This window comes from Rhyacophila brunnea, unplaced genomic scaffold (assembly GCF_057557595.1).
Source record: "Rhyacophila brunnea isolate RB1 unplaced genomic scaffold, BYU_Rbru_1.0 scaffold_13, whole genome shotgun sequence".
NCBI classification, from domain to species: Eukaryota; Metazoa; Arthropoda; class Insecta; order Trichoptera; family Rhyacophilidae; genus Rhyacophila; species Rhyacophila brunnea.
In genome coordinates this window covers 27,712,717-27,729,577 of record NW_028232785.1, presented here as the reverse complement: position 1 = coordinate 27,729,577, position 16,861 = coordinate 27,712,717, and the positions used below count along the sequence as shown (strand labels likewise).

The 16,861-nt window shown below is 38.5% G+C and overlaps 1 protein-coding gene across 1 annotated transcript; it reads left to right on the top strand.

Annotated features, from left to right (window-relative positions):
* The first annotated feature begins 8,084 nt into the window (after positions 1 to 8,084).
* Positions 8,085 to 13,206, top strand: LOC147077141 (uncharacterized). The gene is made up of 3 exons (XM_085941451.1): positions 8,085 to 8,274; positions 10,426 to 10,530; positions 11,613 to 13,206. The coding sequence occupies exons 1-3, from the start codon at positions 8,131 to 8,133 to the stop codon at positions 12,831 to 12,833; spliced, it is 1,470 nt and encodes a 489-aa protein (XP_085797577.1). The 5' UTR covers positions 8,085 to 8,130; the 3' UTR covers positions 12,834 to 13,206.
* The last annotated feature ends 3,655 nt before the right edge of the window (positions 13,207 to 16,861 follow it).

Here is a 16,861-nt window from a genome sequence, read left to right as displayed (position 1 = left end):
AACAACCTTTAAAGCTGGCCAGACCGGATTTCGAAAGGCCCTTCTGCTTACAAACCGATGCTTCAGGACATGGAATTGCGGCCGTGCTGTTTCAACGTAAACAAGACGGTGGACGCGATGTCATAGCCTATGCAAGTAGACGCGTGAATGAAGTTGAGAGTAGGTATCACAGTAATGAACTTGAAACCCTGGCGGCAGTCTTCGGTATTACAAAATACCGAGGTTACCTTGAGGATCGAAAGTTCACGCTGATTACCGATAACCGGGCACTCACGTGGCTAAATACAGCGAAAAATCAGAAGGGTAAATTGGCAAGGTGGGCGATGCTCTTGAGCGAGTTTCGTTTTGATACGGAACATTGCCCCGGTATTGAAAACCACCTGGCCGATCACCTTTCAAGGTTCCCTCAAGAACACGCGACCAACGCTAAGGATGCTGAGGAGATAAACAAGCGGATGGAAGCGCCCACGCGAAAACCTGAGCCCCATACCGCTATGTTACTAACAACGGTCACATTACGACAAAAGATTATGGATAAACAACGAACGGATACTACGATACAAGGATTAATACGGCGCATAAATTCGAATGTTGGACCGAGTAGAGAACCCGCCGGCTTGATTGTGAAAAACGGGTTGCTGGTACGGTTGAGTGGAAGTCAGACACCACAAATAGTAGTGCCGGCCTCATTAAGGAAGGAGGTGATGAAAGTTTTTCACGACGAAAATGGTCACCCAGGATCGTTGGAAACGGACTACGCTATCCGCGATGAGTTTGTGTGGCGCAGGCGTAGACGCGAAGTGGAAGCTTACGTACGGGCCTGTGGCATATGTGCCACCCGGAAGCGTGGTGCGTTGCAGCTTAGGGCAGCGGAAACTTCTCATATGGAAGCTAAGCGGCCATGGGAGATCCTGGCATTAGACCTGATGGGACCTTATACTACCACACGCTTAAAAAATAGATTCATTCTGGTAATCACCGACTTGTTTTCACGGTGGGTTGAAGCCTTTCCGTTGCGATCAGCGGTTGTATCACATATCATCCAGTTAGTTCGCGATCAGATCATCCTGCGTTATGGAAGTCCACGGGCGCTTTTAACGGATAACGGAACGCAATTTAGTCACCCGGCATGGCTCGCAGCCTTGGAAGAATGGGATTGTTTACAATGGACAACTGCCATCTACAATCCCAGACAGAATCCGACTGAACGCCGTAACCAGGAGATTAAGAAAGGGTTGCGTATTCGTTTAGCAGGCTTGGACCAAAGTACGTGGGATGCCCATCTCACAGACGTACTGGGTGATTTACGATGCCGGCGCAATGCAGCCACGGGATTCACCCCTGCTGAAGTACTTTGGGGAGCGAAAATGTGTAGGCCTGGATATTGGTCCAACCCGCTAAGGTCGAGAGAGAGTAATGGAGTTGAGCGGAACCGTGAAGGTATGAATGAGGCTGTCTTTGCAAATCAAGAAAGGTATTTCCAACGTCGAAGACAGGATCGTGTGGCTGAACCACCGGCTTACCAAGTTGGGGAATCGGTATACACGAAGGAATATCCCAAAACAAGACCAGGAGCAAGTGCGGGACTTGAACCTAGATGGACAGGACCTCATAAAATTATCTGGAAAGTTGGCAAAGTGACGTATTACGTAGCTCGGCGTGGCCGACCTTATAAATTTCATGTAGATCAAATCCGTAAACATTACCCTCCCGCTGAGACGGAAGCGGAAGACGATATAGGAGATGACGAGGAAGATAATTTGGAAGCACTAAGGGGGTCTCCTCTCGAAGTGAGCGAATCTGAAGGCAGCGTAACCGGGCAACTTATGATACCAGAGCTTGATGGTGTGGAGAGTGCGCACTCTCCTTTCTCGTCGCAGGTTCATGAGGAGGCTAGGGACGTGACGCCTGAAAGAAGTCGTGGCACAACGGGAGGTACTCTCGAAGTGTTGCCATCCAAGAAGAGGAAGTGGAAGAGAATACTTGCGGCTAAAAACCATCCTACTACCGGTGGGAAAGCCATGCCGTCAACGAGCCTGGCCGTTGTACCGCTAAATGACGCTTTGCCCACAGCGGTAGGAATGAATGCAAGCACAGTATCTACCCATGAGGTGATGCTGCAGAGACCAGCAGACGAGTGGGAAACTTTCCATAGAAAGATATCCGCTGCTCGGGACGAGCCTGGCCCAGTAGTCACGCTACTATCTCGCCCTCGTCGCGAAGGCAGACGACGTCCGGCTAGGTACGCTCCTATAGCGCCAGAAAGAAAATAGAAGTGCTTAGCGAAATAATAATTCCGAACGAGGGCTAAACGTCTACAAATGTAGCCTCTCGGAATACAAAAAACTGGACAGCCCAAGAGTCAAAGACTGCAGCTCCACGACCCCTCCGCTGACTAATAAAAACGAATAAAATAACAAGAAAACCTAATTAAAACAAAGTAACACAAAATAAATGTACTACACTGAAATTAAATCAAACTCTGACCTATTCAAAAGTATCGCGAAAGCATTGCTTTGAGCTGAAAATAATAATCCAAAATAAATATAGAAAATAATAAAAATAGAGCTAAAGTATAGAGTTTCATGTTAGAATAGTTAGATTGTAGTTGAATTCTTTTATAAACTGTTTATCATGCTATGTACTTAACGGATGAACAAGGAATTGGATGGGTGGCCGATGAGATCAGGGCGTACCTTTCGACTTTAATCCAGATGGGGCGAATTGATACACCCCTGTTACAGGCGGGCTTCTCCCGGTGTAAAATAATCATTTAGTAGCTCAAGTCGAAACGTAACCCTGACCTCTAGAAACGGCTTCATAAAACATCTAATCTGATTCCTTGCTCAACCACGTAAGTATTTTTTTATTTATAAGTAAGGGCCTTCGTCCGGTGTGTGAAAATCACATATTGGGCGGAGGTGTAATTAAGATAAATTTAATTTAATTTAAAATGTATAAATGATCATGTATGAAAGAGATAATTTTAAGACTAAATATAAGTATTTAAATATAATAAATTTTGCCGCGCTTGCCGGCAACGTAAAAATCCCTGCGCGCCTGCGCCGAGGTGGTCCTCGTGATTCGTCAAATCAAAATCAGGCGATAAAATTTGGCCAATCACGAGAGTCCTTTTTGTTGGACGGCGTAGGTACGCGAGATTTGAAGAAAGAAAAGAAAAGGCAGTAAGCGTCCCCTTTCCGATAGGTACGGACCTGACGACTACAACTGTAAAAATCCCAAATATAATTTGTAAAACTAAAAATTAAGAAAATATAAGAAGACCACGTTACGAGCACGAAAGACCGAGTTTTATTCACACTCCAACCGTTTGAAAATTTCTTTTTTTTTGTGAATCCGGGGTTCGATGGACACCTGAGCTAGCCGCTGGAACCCCGGGGATCTCATAATATTATTTATGTATATTATATCTCAAATATATCAACTAAACATGCACAAGATTACAGTAATTTAACAATTGAGAGCCGAAATTCACACAGATCCAGGCTTTTGGAGTGCTTAGACCAAAGAGGCGCCTGAGGTGATAGCTGAGATTTGAAACCTTCAGTCTTCAACTACACAAAACCAGCTTCCGATCGTCAAGGTGGTCCTGTCCAATAAGGGGTAAAGCGTTACTGTATTCTGCTAAAGAATTTAAATGGAAAGGTGAGCTTTTGAAAGCAAAGACAGATGGCAGTAATCTCTCCAGTTAGAAATTTATTAATCCATTGACGTGGTTCGGAGGGTCAAAGTGGGTCTATGCGGGGCTCGATTAATCTATTTCAGTAATCAGACCGTTCTGTAAAAATGCAGAATCCGTTTGCCCTGGAGTTTAAGCGAGTTAAAAGAAAAGGATGAATAAAGTAACAGGTTACTGATAATTAAGACAAGACTCGAGCTACGGCCCACAATTTCTTCTCAATCGATTAAACACTATCTTTTCTCTTGATTCTAATTTATTTTTAATGATTTATTTATTATAATGTTGGGATGTGAGCGTAGAAAAAAAGTAAATGGTCCGAAATTTGTAAGCCGGTAGTGGTATATCGATTTAATATCGAGCTCCGTTAAACAAAAGTAACAAAAAGATTCTATCCGATTTGGGCAGATGGCAGTACCAACTTTATATATAAATAAATTCCGAGCATGTAAAATCGGGGTTCCATTTATCACCGGCCTTCTTCGCGCTTAGGCGGAGATGGCAGACCGTGATAATGTCATGGCCAAAGAAGCGGGGGTGGGAGACAGAAACGCACGGTGTATGCTGTTGAGGCGGGTTTATTTTATCGTAGTTAGTTATTTGCAGGGTATTTTAATATTCGGTCATGGGTAATGTCGATTTGGCGGGCTACAGACGCGGCGTCGCTGGCTTTTCCGCGTCCGAGGCAAGAGAGTCAGGGCTTGCGGCTTGGCATGCTGCCGACACGGTCTTTTTGGCTGGACATCTTTGGCTTATATATGCTTGGGATGCTAGCTGTTGCCCGTTCGGCATCCGATGCGAGGATGATGCGAGAGAGCGATTTTCGCGCGCGTCCAATTGTCAGATTGCCGGCATCATCGCGCTCTCTGTTTTCGACAGACCGCGTTTGTGTTTTGGCGAGAGCGTGGACGAATTCGAAAATCAGATTTGAGGAGCGGTGGGCTCCGCTCGGCCGAGGGTTGCGAGAACCGCGAAAAGTGTACGTAGGCTGTGGTGTTATGGGAAAGTTGATAGTTTGGTCCGTCCTTTGAGGTGGTCTCCTGTGGGAGACCTTCATCCGGTATCACATTGTATTTCAATGCCTTCAGCGAGTTTTCTCACTCTGAGCTGAGGCCGCGATCGACAGACAGCACATACAAATTTCGCGATTTATCTCATCCGACTTTAAACTCAAATTACTAGTCACTGTTCATAAAAAAAAATTAACACACAGAGACATCTGTTTGAATAATTATGAAATACTATGACACAAATTATCAGTATTACAACGATTGTAGTAAGTGCTTCGCTCTACATTAAGCGTGTGCCGTTAAAAATCTGCGGCCTGTCAGATACTGCCATAGTAATATCGTAAGGCATAGAAAAGGTTAATTATTATTTCGACATGAACAGTAGTCAGCTGGATAAATAATTAAAGGTTGCCATCAAACAGTTCATAAGTCAAAAAGGTGTTCCATTTCAACCATGATAACGTCTGGTCACTCGTCAAAAACTGTTGTGTTACAATATCTGCGATATTTTTTCTCGACTTTGCACCATCAGATTATCATTATTATGCTTTGGTTCTTTGTAAAATGCCTTGAATGGTGAAACCTTCCCTTCTTATGAAGATATCAAATTAATCATTCCATGAACTAATTTTTTGTCGAGAAAAGATAAAAACTATTTTGGGCGCGACATCATAAAGTTGCCTTAAAATCTTGGAAGAAGATAATATTAAATAAAAATGGACAACATATCGTGCACGTACAGGCAGAAGTCACTAACTCCAGTTTTGAGGAAATTGAGATTTTAATGTCATTATATAGAAAAAGTAATGCTGTTTGACTGGCAGAAGTCACGATTTAAGATTATTGAACATATAAAAATATTGAATAACTCAAAAAATAAAGATTTTACAACCATTTTAAAAATACCAAAAACACAAAACATTGATAATCTCAGAACTGTGTATTTGGAGTTAGTGACTTCTGCTTGTACGCCCACGATATTATTATTATTATTATTGTTTACTCGCATCGTTGTAAAATTCAAGAAAAAGAAAACCAATGCTTTGTTATCCAGATTAATTATTTCCCTTGATTAGCGACAGGTAAAACATCAAGCGTATTAACAGCTTTATATAATTGGGGGTGCACATCACGGCTATACTATAGCACGGGATTGGCTATACTATAGCCATAGCATATTGCTATACTACAGCCAATAAGCATATTATTGCTTGCGATAATAAAAGTAAAATAAAAGAACATCTTGATTTATTTACATACTATTTCATATGTTTGTCTAAAGTCATCATTATCATCATCATCGGCACTACAACCCAATGTGGCTCTTGGCCTCCTCCAGGAAATGTTTCCACTCCCCTCTGTCTGCCGCAAGCTCCCTCCACCGCCTTAGTCTCAGGTATGCTGTGTCTCTTTCTATACAGTCCAGCCACCGCAGTCTGGGTCTCCCGACCCTTCTTTTCCCTTCTGGTCTGTTGAAGAGAAGTCTCTTTGGTGGTTAGGTGTCTTCCATCCTTGATACATGGCCTACCCAACGAAGTTGCCCCACTTTCACATGTGAGACTACAGGGGGATCTTCATACAACGCATATATTTCGTGGTTGTACCTTCCTCGCCACATGCCATCATCCTCACATACAGCTCCGAAGACTCTTCTTAATATCTGTCTTCATCATTAATTGCTATTATTAAAATAACTTGATATTGAATTGGCATTGACATTATCTATGTTTATTTTCAATTTATACTTATTTTTAATTTAAGTTAAGTAGACCGCCAATAATTATTTCAAAAGCAGAAGCAAAACATTGAGGCAGCTTAGAATACTACTCATTGTTGGGTTTGTCTTTTCAAGGACGAACACTTAGAACCTAGTAGTATTAGGCTCGCGATTGGATCTGGTTCAGCCACGTGCAATGCAGTTTTTGTTTGTTCATTGGCTCCACAAACCAGTGCGGATCTTGCTTGTCTCAAGAAGAGGTTTCGTAACAGATTTTATTACAAGAAATGGACAGCACTTGCTCAACCTGGGCCAAACACACTTTGATAAACAACATAGGTAATGATATATCCAGGGTTCCAGCGGCTAGCTCAAGCGTTGATCGAACCCCGGATTCACAAAAAAAAGTAAAACGATTGGAGTGGAAATAAAACAAGGTCTTTCGTGTTCGTAACGTGGTCTTGTCTTATATTTTTTTTGATTTTTAGTTTCACAAATTTATATCTGGGTTTTTACAATTATAGTCGCAGGTCCGTACATATTGGAAAAGGGACGCTTACTAACTTTTTTTCTCTTTTTAAATTCCTCGTACCTACGCCGACCAGCAAAAAGGACTCTCGTGACTGGCCAAATTTTATCGCGTGATCCTTTTGATTTGACGAATCACGAGGACCACCCCGGCGCAGGCGCGTGGAGATTTTAACGTTGCCGGCAAAATTTATTAGATTTAAATACTTATATTTTATACATTATATTTAGTCTTAAAATTATCTCTCTCATCCATCATCATTTATACTTTTTAAATCAAATTAAATTTATCTTAATTACACCTCTGCCCATTATGTGATTTTCACACACCGGACGAAGGCCTTTACTTAATATAAATAAAAAAAATTTACGTAGTTGAGCAAGGAATCAGGTTAGATGTTTTATGAAGCCGTTTCTAGAGGTCAGGATTACGTTTCGACTTATGACTACTAAATGATTATTTTACACCGGGAGAAGCCCGCCTGTAACAGGGGTGTGTCAGTAAGTTTACTTTTTGCCAGTCCCGTGATTTTATCCCGATACTTTCGACTTATGGGTCGATGAGATTGAGCTACTTTACAAGCTGCTTGTTGGCGAATTTACAATCCGCTTGTAAACTCGCCCAGTGTCATCATCGAACAAGCTAACAAGCAGATTGTAAACAATCTACCGAGAAAAGTTGAAAGTCGGTCTACTTAACACTATATTTTACTTTTACACTGCCGATCTGCATCTGCGCAGTAGAGCGAAGTGGCGACCTCTCAGTAAAAAAACGAACTACATCCTGTCAAAACAGTTGCTAGCTTGACTGTGGCTTCTGAGCGAGTGGAAAGTTTTGTGTGCCATCATCATAATCGCACTAGCTGACTCGCCCGCTTTTAAATTCGCCAAAAGCAGCTTGTAAAGTAGCTCAATGTCATCGATGTTTTACCAAGCGGACAAGTTACCTTAACCACCATCCAAGATTGGCACCAAAAAATACTCCAAATGCCATTATAATGTCCTCCGCTGCACACAAAAAATAATAATGCATATTTAATTATTAATATTTTTTAAAGCCATGTTTTTTGTAATGGTAACACCTAACATCACAAAAATAATAATTGTCTATGCCTTGCCAGTTGTCAATTTGACGTTTTCTGACACTGACATCAAGATAATGCTGTCAAGGTAAAATGGATAATATAAAAAGAGAACCAGTTGAAGATGGAAGTGACGTAGAAAGAAAGCCACTGAGTCCAGTTTGGGTCGAGGTACCAATAAAGAATCCAAGCAGCCCAGATGGTCATTCTCACGTAAAACAGGAGAACGCCAGTGAGGTAAGTCCTAAAATGTCAATACTACTCTATGACAACATCTTCTTGGCTACGTGTTAATACTGTGAACTAACATGTTCCTCCTATTTTAACCACACTTCCATATAAACTAACAAACTCCTCCCATTTAGTCGACAACATCGCCTTCCTTCACGTAGCCAAGAAGACAGTAATTTATAACATTACCTTGCGAAAAAATTGTTATGCTGGCTCCATTGACAAGCCAAAAGGGTGAACATGCAGTTCTTCTAATAGTTTTACGGTCAAGATCTTTGAGATCATAAACCTAATTACTCAAAACAGTAATTCATGTAAGTACATGAAGAAACAGAACGATGATAAAACAGAACAGCCAGGGGATATAATAAAACATTCATTTTTGTTGTATCTATTTAACTTCCCATTAACACAATCACTGCCAACCTTTTAATTACAACGTTTAAATAACACGTTAATTATATCTAATGGCCAACGACTCCAAACGCGCCAGCCGCAATGTTAGCACTAAATGAGTTAATTAAATACCTACTTATAAAACTTATGTTTATAAACGAAATATACTTAAGTATATACATCTTTAATATATACCTATTATATATTATAATCAATGCATGTTGGCCATTCGGCGTAAAAACCTAAATTTATTTGCTTGATTCAACTCCACAGAATTATTTCGTTGTACCTAGTCACCTAAGCATTTTAAACATATCGTTGGACGCGAACGACACGGCTGCCGTGTCCCCGTTAAACAGTCATTAGATGCAATTAGCGTGTTATTTAAATGTGGTAATTAAAAGGTACGCAGTGATTGTATTAAGACGAGATATGCATAGCTTGCCGGCAACACCGAGTTGAATTGAGGCTTTTCAGCGATTAGGAATGCAGAAATTATATAATTTGATTTTTTACGGCGTATTGAAAACCTTTGTTATAAAAAATATATACAACATAATATAGAGATACGACAATTTCAATATTAAAATGCTATATTTTTCCTGAAAGGTCGTAGTTATATTTATCGCTGTTCTGTTTTGTCACTGTTCTGTTTCGTCATGTTCTGTTTATTCATGGAACCGGAATTTACATGTGTTGTAATGAATTAGTCAGGTACTACGTATTATTATGCCGATTTCAAATATGAGGTAAGTAATATGCTTTATTTGTAGGTAACCAGAAACAAAACATTTCAAATACCATTAAATAGAGTGACATCTAAACACATTGCACTATGTTTTTTTTTAATATATTTAAATGACTAACCGCAAGAAATCGCTTGTATTATTTCATACTTACGTATATTTCGGCCAATTCCGTTCAGTTCAAACTTGGTACAATCTATGGTTAATACTTACTTGTGTTAATACACCCACGAGGGCCGGGCAGCTTAAGCATCGACATATAGCGTCGTGGGTCCCAGGTTCGAATCCTGGATCTGGCAAGTACACATATTGTTTTTCAATTTGTGTATGAGTCAGAGTATGCACCTAATGGGTTGAGCAAGTGGCTGACATCCATTTCTCGTAAAATACAAACATTTACTTTGTGGAAGCCCATATGATCCTATTAGGATCGGACATGGTCGAAGAAAAAGACTTGTGCTGCCGTTGTAGATCGTCTGGGTCCGTGGTTGACTGCACAACCATCTTCCAAGAATCTCTATCTCGAGTTATCTATAAACGGTTATGTCATTCATTAATAGCGTGTACAGAGATTTGTACGTAGGTATGCAGTTGGCTGTATCACAGTTTATCGTGGCCGTATAATATTGAGATCAAATCATGCCTAAATAAAAAACTTAAAAAATACGGAATATAAGGGAGAGACAAGTGCTTATTGAATCTAATATTAAAATATTACTGTCTGCAATGCTTCCTTCACAAAATCGGGTCTTTTTTTATAATCTCAATGCTATATGGCCATCACTTTTTGATACGATAGCTCACTGAGCTCACAGTTAATAGTAAAATGTAATACCTATGTATAATTCACATGTATATAGACTATAAGTACGTTAAATCGAATTTTGATTTCAATCTACGTAGTTAACTTACGTCGAGATTCTACGCATCTTGGGCTCCCCGTTACAGCATCCGTCCTTTGGTTCCATTAAAATTAGAGTTCCCATCTTATTTAAAAGTTTACCTTTTCTTACAGCAGGACAACATTAAAGGCGCGTGCTTTGAAAGTACAGAGCAAATATCACAATATGAAGAACCCAAACCTGGATGTTCTTATTCCCAGAGCAGTACTTTGCAGCAGGTAACATAGTTTATTACGTTCTTCTTCTGTGCCCCATGTCAGATCCTTGGGTTAAGCATATGGACACTGACTCTACGCATTCAAGAATCCATGTCCCCTGACAATCGTTTTGGCATCTCATAATTGGCGATTATTTAAAGCCTGTCTTCAAGAAATGTAAATTTAAATAAACCCAAAGACACTTCAAAGTTTAAACAAATACCAACAGAGCCATCCGTCTCGTGAGTATTGAATTTAGGATGTACACACATCAGTGGCGAAGGGTGGAAGTAGGCTGTTGAGATCCAATATAAACAGTGCACACTAAACTTTGTCAAGCATTCGTTTTTGTTTTTATTGAACTAAAAATACGAATTTCAAATGTTGGACAGTTTTTAAAATTCAATTAAACCCTGCGTAAACTACCACCACCCTTCGCCACTGATACCCATAGATAAACTGAATCCAAATATATCGAATCTTCTACTAACACACGCAAACAAAGTCTCGGTATAATCCAAAGTATGAATTTTGATTGAGTGTTTGACCTTGAAATTGCCTGTCAGTTCAATAAATTTATTACATATAGAAATGTATTAAATTTTGAAATCTAGACCAACACATTAGCTCAGTCTTTCTATCTTTTATTCGACATTGTAAAGGTGCTTTTTTAATCCCGATAGAACTTTAAATTGTAAAAAAATAACACAAAAATTTAACTTTTAATTATATTTTTTATACTTAAGATTAATACATGGCATTAACATTTGAAAATTACTTCGAGCATATGGCCACCGCGGCTGTTCTTGACAAAGCGAATTCTTGGACCACTTATTCTAGCACTTCTGGCCGTTTATCATGAATAACTGGAATAATGTTGGCTTCCAAGGCGTTGACCGTTACTGGTTTATCAGCGTAAACCAATCACGTAACATAGTCCCACAGTAAATCATCCAGAGGTATCAAATCGCACGACTTTGTCGGGATAAGTCGATGGTTGCGGTAGCCGTATGGCACTTAGCGCCATCCTGTTGAAACCTCATCTCTTTTTTCTCTCCAGTTTTGTTATTTTATTAGTGTTTTAATTCTTTTATTATTTTCAGATGCCATGCCTCAATGAAAACACTATGCACCCAGTGCTGCCAACGTATGGAATTGATAACAATTCCTTATTTGATGTGAAAGATAATATCGATACTGGTGAACTATCGGATGTATCTCATAAAAAAGACGACGATTTTGAAGTCAACAACGATTTTTTTAATGCTAGAAATGTTGCCTGTGACTTGTGTGATGATTTTTTTCCGACTGAAGATATTTTGAAAGAGCACAAATTTTACATGCATGATATTTCACTGTCAGATTTTGAGGTTAGGCAACCCGATTGCGAGAAGCGTTTCCAGTGCGATGATTGTGAATACAAATCTAAACGTCTATGCGACTTGAAGAGGCATAAAATGGTAGTCCACAGCGGAGAAAAACTGTTCCCGTGCGACGAATGCGATCTTAGATCTTCAACATTAAGCAATCTAAAGAAACATAAAATGGTCCATAGTGGAGAAAAACCATTCAATTGTAGTATATGTGAGTACAGATGTATAAGTTCGAGTCAATTAAAGTCACACGAATTGGTCCATATTGGAGAAAAGTCAATAAATGAAGATAATTTGTCTCCAGAAAGTATTTTAAAAATTAGAAGCATCCAAACCGCTGAAAAACCTTTTAGTTGCAGGTTATGTGATTATAAATGTATTAATTCAACCAAATTAAAAATACATGAAATGGTTCATCGTGGTGAAAAACCATTTAAATGTACAATTTGCGATTATACGTGTACAGAATCCGGTACTTTGAAGCGTCACGTAATGATCCATAGCGGTGAAAAACCTTTTAAGTGTGATCTATGTGATTATAAATGCGCGTATGCGAATTATTTAAAGATACACGCTATGGTTCATACAGGTGAAAAACCTTGTAAGTGCGAGTTGTGTGATTACAGATGCATTAATTCAACCAAATTGAAATTGCACAAAACGATGGTGCACAGTAGTGAAAAACCGTATAACTGCAATATTTGTGATTATACTGCGAAGAACCCGAGGAATTTGAAGAACCATAAAATGATGCACGTGGGGGAAAAACCCTTCAAATGCAGTATGTGTGATTACAACAGTACGTATTCGTCGAATTTAAGGAAACATATTAGGGTAATCCATAACGGGGAAACCCCGTTTGAGTGTGGCACGTGTAGTTTTACGTGTAATCGATCTGCAGAGTTTAAAAAACATAAAAAATGTCATAGTAGTAAGAAATCGAAAAAATAAATAAACTATTTTTTAGTTGCGAATATCTGTGTTGACTATGCAGGCAATGGCATTTTTTATATAACGATGGCTTAATGTTAATCTCCCGTACCTAAGTGACTTTTTACAAATTGTGCAGGAAGCTAAAAAAACTAAATATTTTATATCCCGTATCTGACTGTTAATAGTTCACACATGTTGTAACTAGAGATGGGAAAACTGGTCGATTTTGAATACTAATTCAATTCATTTTCAATTCAATTCATTTATTTTACATATTGTGGACATTACAAATTATAAGTTTAAGACGTTCACAACATGACATTTAAAAACAACGAAATATTATAAAAACAATATTAGGTACATAATAAAAGAGATAGATTCTACAGTATAAATGTGTAAATACAAAAAATTATATAGGTACAAAGAAGTACACCGGAGTTAAGCAGACCCTATTTTAATAATTTATGAAATAACGTCCACCTATACTCATTCTCACGTAGATGGAATATATCAACATCCGAAGCGATTTGGTTGAACAGAGTTATTGCCCTCCCAATTGGCATCACCAATGGCAGGTTAGTTCTGTTCCTCGTATAGTATACTTACTACCATTATAAAAAGATACTTAGTATCGAAACTTGTTCCAAACTTACTAGTATTTGGAATATTATATAGAGCGTTTGGCGTAACGCGAACTTGTCACCATTTCTGTCCTTCACTATACCAACTTTACAACTGGGGAGAAAGAGAGAGCAATGACAGTTGAGTGTATCACGGCTCGACATACGTGTGTTATGCCATCTCGCTCGCGCCCATTTAATGTCAATAGTATTGTAAGTCTACCAACACCAACTAGCGAGTCGCGATGATCTCATCGTATGCGTTCGAACAAGTTTATTGGGCCACACGTACTGAGTATGGGTAGTTTCATGCCGAGACTTGAGTACACAAACTGGTGACAGTATTTCCAACTCACCTCTAGTTGTAACTACATAGCATGCCAATAACCCTTAACGTAAAAAGTGGTAAAGAGAAACACATAGCGCTTTTTATAATGATAACATCCAATAAAATGTGACATACAAAGATAAACATCCAAATGTGTTATATTACTTACTGTTTTACCTTTTAAATAATTCGAAAGTGACATTTTGAAGCTGAATTCAACATTAGTCATGCAACACGCTTGACAGCTTAAAGGCAACATACGGGCTACAACAGGTTTATTTCTGCAATTTTCAGATACGGGAAATTACTAAAATGGCTGTATTATTTTTATTAAAATAACTACAGATACGGGAATTTCTCAGTCGATGGGCAGTATTTTTGTTGTTTGAGTACATCAAAACGTTATATAGGCTAGTTAAGGGGTAATAACATTAGTCTATCGATATAATATGTGTCGCATGATTTCAAAATCAGCCAAGTCCATAATGGATAAATAGGAGAAAAACAGCTTTTTGTTTTCCCAATTACATAGTCATAAGGGTGGAAGTTTATATTATTTCGATTATAGAACATTTAAAATAAGACTCACATTTCGATAATGCAAAAATGTTAGAAAGCAGTAGTTCTTCAACAATTCAAAAAAAGTCAAAAATACCTAAAGGTGGACTTAGCTGAATTTGAAATCTAGCAACACATATAAAATCGTAAGAAAGTCCAAAAATCTTGTAAATATATCTACTCTTCACTAACTGAATGTGATACAATCGATCAAATTGAATGGACCCTGGCAACATAGCTGTTAATACATCAAATGGTGGTTTATTACTAAGGATATAATATTGTGTTAATGTAGGTAACAAAGCTGTAACTTACTACTCGGACTAAAATTAAGTATCTGCAAGTGGCGAAGGGTGTAGGTATGCTGTTAATATCCCCCATAAATAATGCACATTGCTCTAAATATTAGGACATTATGTTCGTGACGTTTTATTTATTTGACACACTGAGGAAATTACAAGGTATAACTGGAATCTATGTTTACAATATGACGTGTAGAAGTTTTCAATCTAATAAACAAAATAAAAGAACGAGTGATAATGCGGCAGACAAAAGTACGCGTTGTGATAGGGGTCACCAAGTAGACGAAATGACAATGGGCTGGACACGTGTCTCGGCAAATAGACAGCCGCTGAACAAATATCGTTGTACAGTAGTAACCAAAGGGAACTAATGCTTCAAATACATTATCATCACGTTATGTGCTGTCATGGCGAAAAATTTAGTCTATGGTTTCGTCATTCCGCAGAATATTTTGAATGATGGCCAATTCATGGTAATTTCAATTAATTTTAACAGCTTCTACGTGTGCGTACGTTAAAACAACTTGCAATATTGCATTCATAGATAATATTTTTAACAGAATCCAATCAGGCGACTATATGTAATAGACGTAAATAGCAGACTGATAATAATTTAATAGAAAATCCACAGAAAAAACCACTAAAAACCAAAAAACACGCGATTTTGACATGCGTCAAAAATGTGTAGGCATATAGAAAATGATTTAAAAAACGTTCATTGAATCATGCGAGTGTCGATACAGCGCGGTACACGTAAGGTGACATTGTTCTGGCAATTTCGGCAAATTTCGGTAACTGATAATGTACGTTTAAATGTCTTAACTGTCCTACGGGATGGGAGCATCAATCTCATAACATTATACCAAGATAAACGTCATTACACATATCGTGATGATAATATATTTGAAGCATAAATGACCACAGGGATGCCCTAAACCTCGATGTAGGTATCAACGATGTAGAGCATATTGATAACTAATATACTTAATTTGTTTTTCCATATCTAGCTGTCGCGCTTCCAATTGAAATCACAAATGGTAGGTTACATACTGGAAAAACAAACGACTGATGCTCTCGATTTTTTAAAGAGTATCACTGAATGATTTTTATTTAGTAGCCGTTTGTCAAATCCTTTCAACAAATTGCCGTATTATGCAACAATACGTTTATACTTACTACCAGTATAAAAAAAATACTTAGATACTTGTTCCAAAATACTTACTAGTATTTGGAATATTATATAGAGCGTTTGGTGTCACGCGAACTTGTCACCATTTCTGTCCTTCACTATACCAACTTTACAACTGTGGAGAAAGAGAGAGAAATGACAGTTGAGTGTATCACGGTTCGACATACGTGTGTTATGCCATCTCGCTCGCGCCCATTTAATGTCAATAGTATTGAAAGTCTACCAACACCAACTAGCGAGTCGCGATGACCTCATCGTATGCGTTTGAACAAGTTTATTGGGCCACACGTACTGAGTATGGGTAGTTTCATGCCGAGTACACAAACTGGTGACAGTATTTCTAACCTACCTTTAGTTCCAGGTATCCAGTTTGCCCGCAAAAACATCATAATATACTTTAATCGTATACACTGACAATGTGTGTATTAAATCACTCTTCTTAACCACGCATTTGGCCATCGAAGCAGACTTGAGAGTGGGTCTATTGTTTGGGCACCGCATCAGTTGAAGTGTGGTCTTATGGTGGAGAGGGTACAGAAGAAATTCTTGAGACTCTTTTACTTGAGGTTGTATGGATACTATCCGTCGCTTTATCCAACTGACTTTCTCTTAGGCATGCTTATACTGCAGTCTGCAATTTAGAAGAAATCTTTATTTAGCTACGTATTTTTTTCGACTTATACGAGGTATAAATGAGAACTATGCCATTCTGGGCAGTTCTCCCAAGGTGCAGAACCAACCTGCCACTGGTAATGCCAATTGGGAGGGCGATAAGTATGTTCAACGAAATTGCTTCGGGTGTTGATATATTCCACCTACGTGAGATTGAGTTTAGGTGGACGTTGTTTTATAAATTAAATTCTTAAAATCGGGTCTGCCTAACTCATCCGGTGTACTTCCTTATACTTATCTAATTTATCTACTGATCTATCTCTTTTTTTATGTAAGTAAAACTGTTATATTTATATATCTTTGTTTCTAAATGTCATGTTTTGAACGTCTTAAACATACAATTTGTAATGTCTACAATGTGTTAAAAAAATAAATAA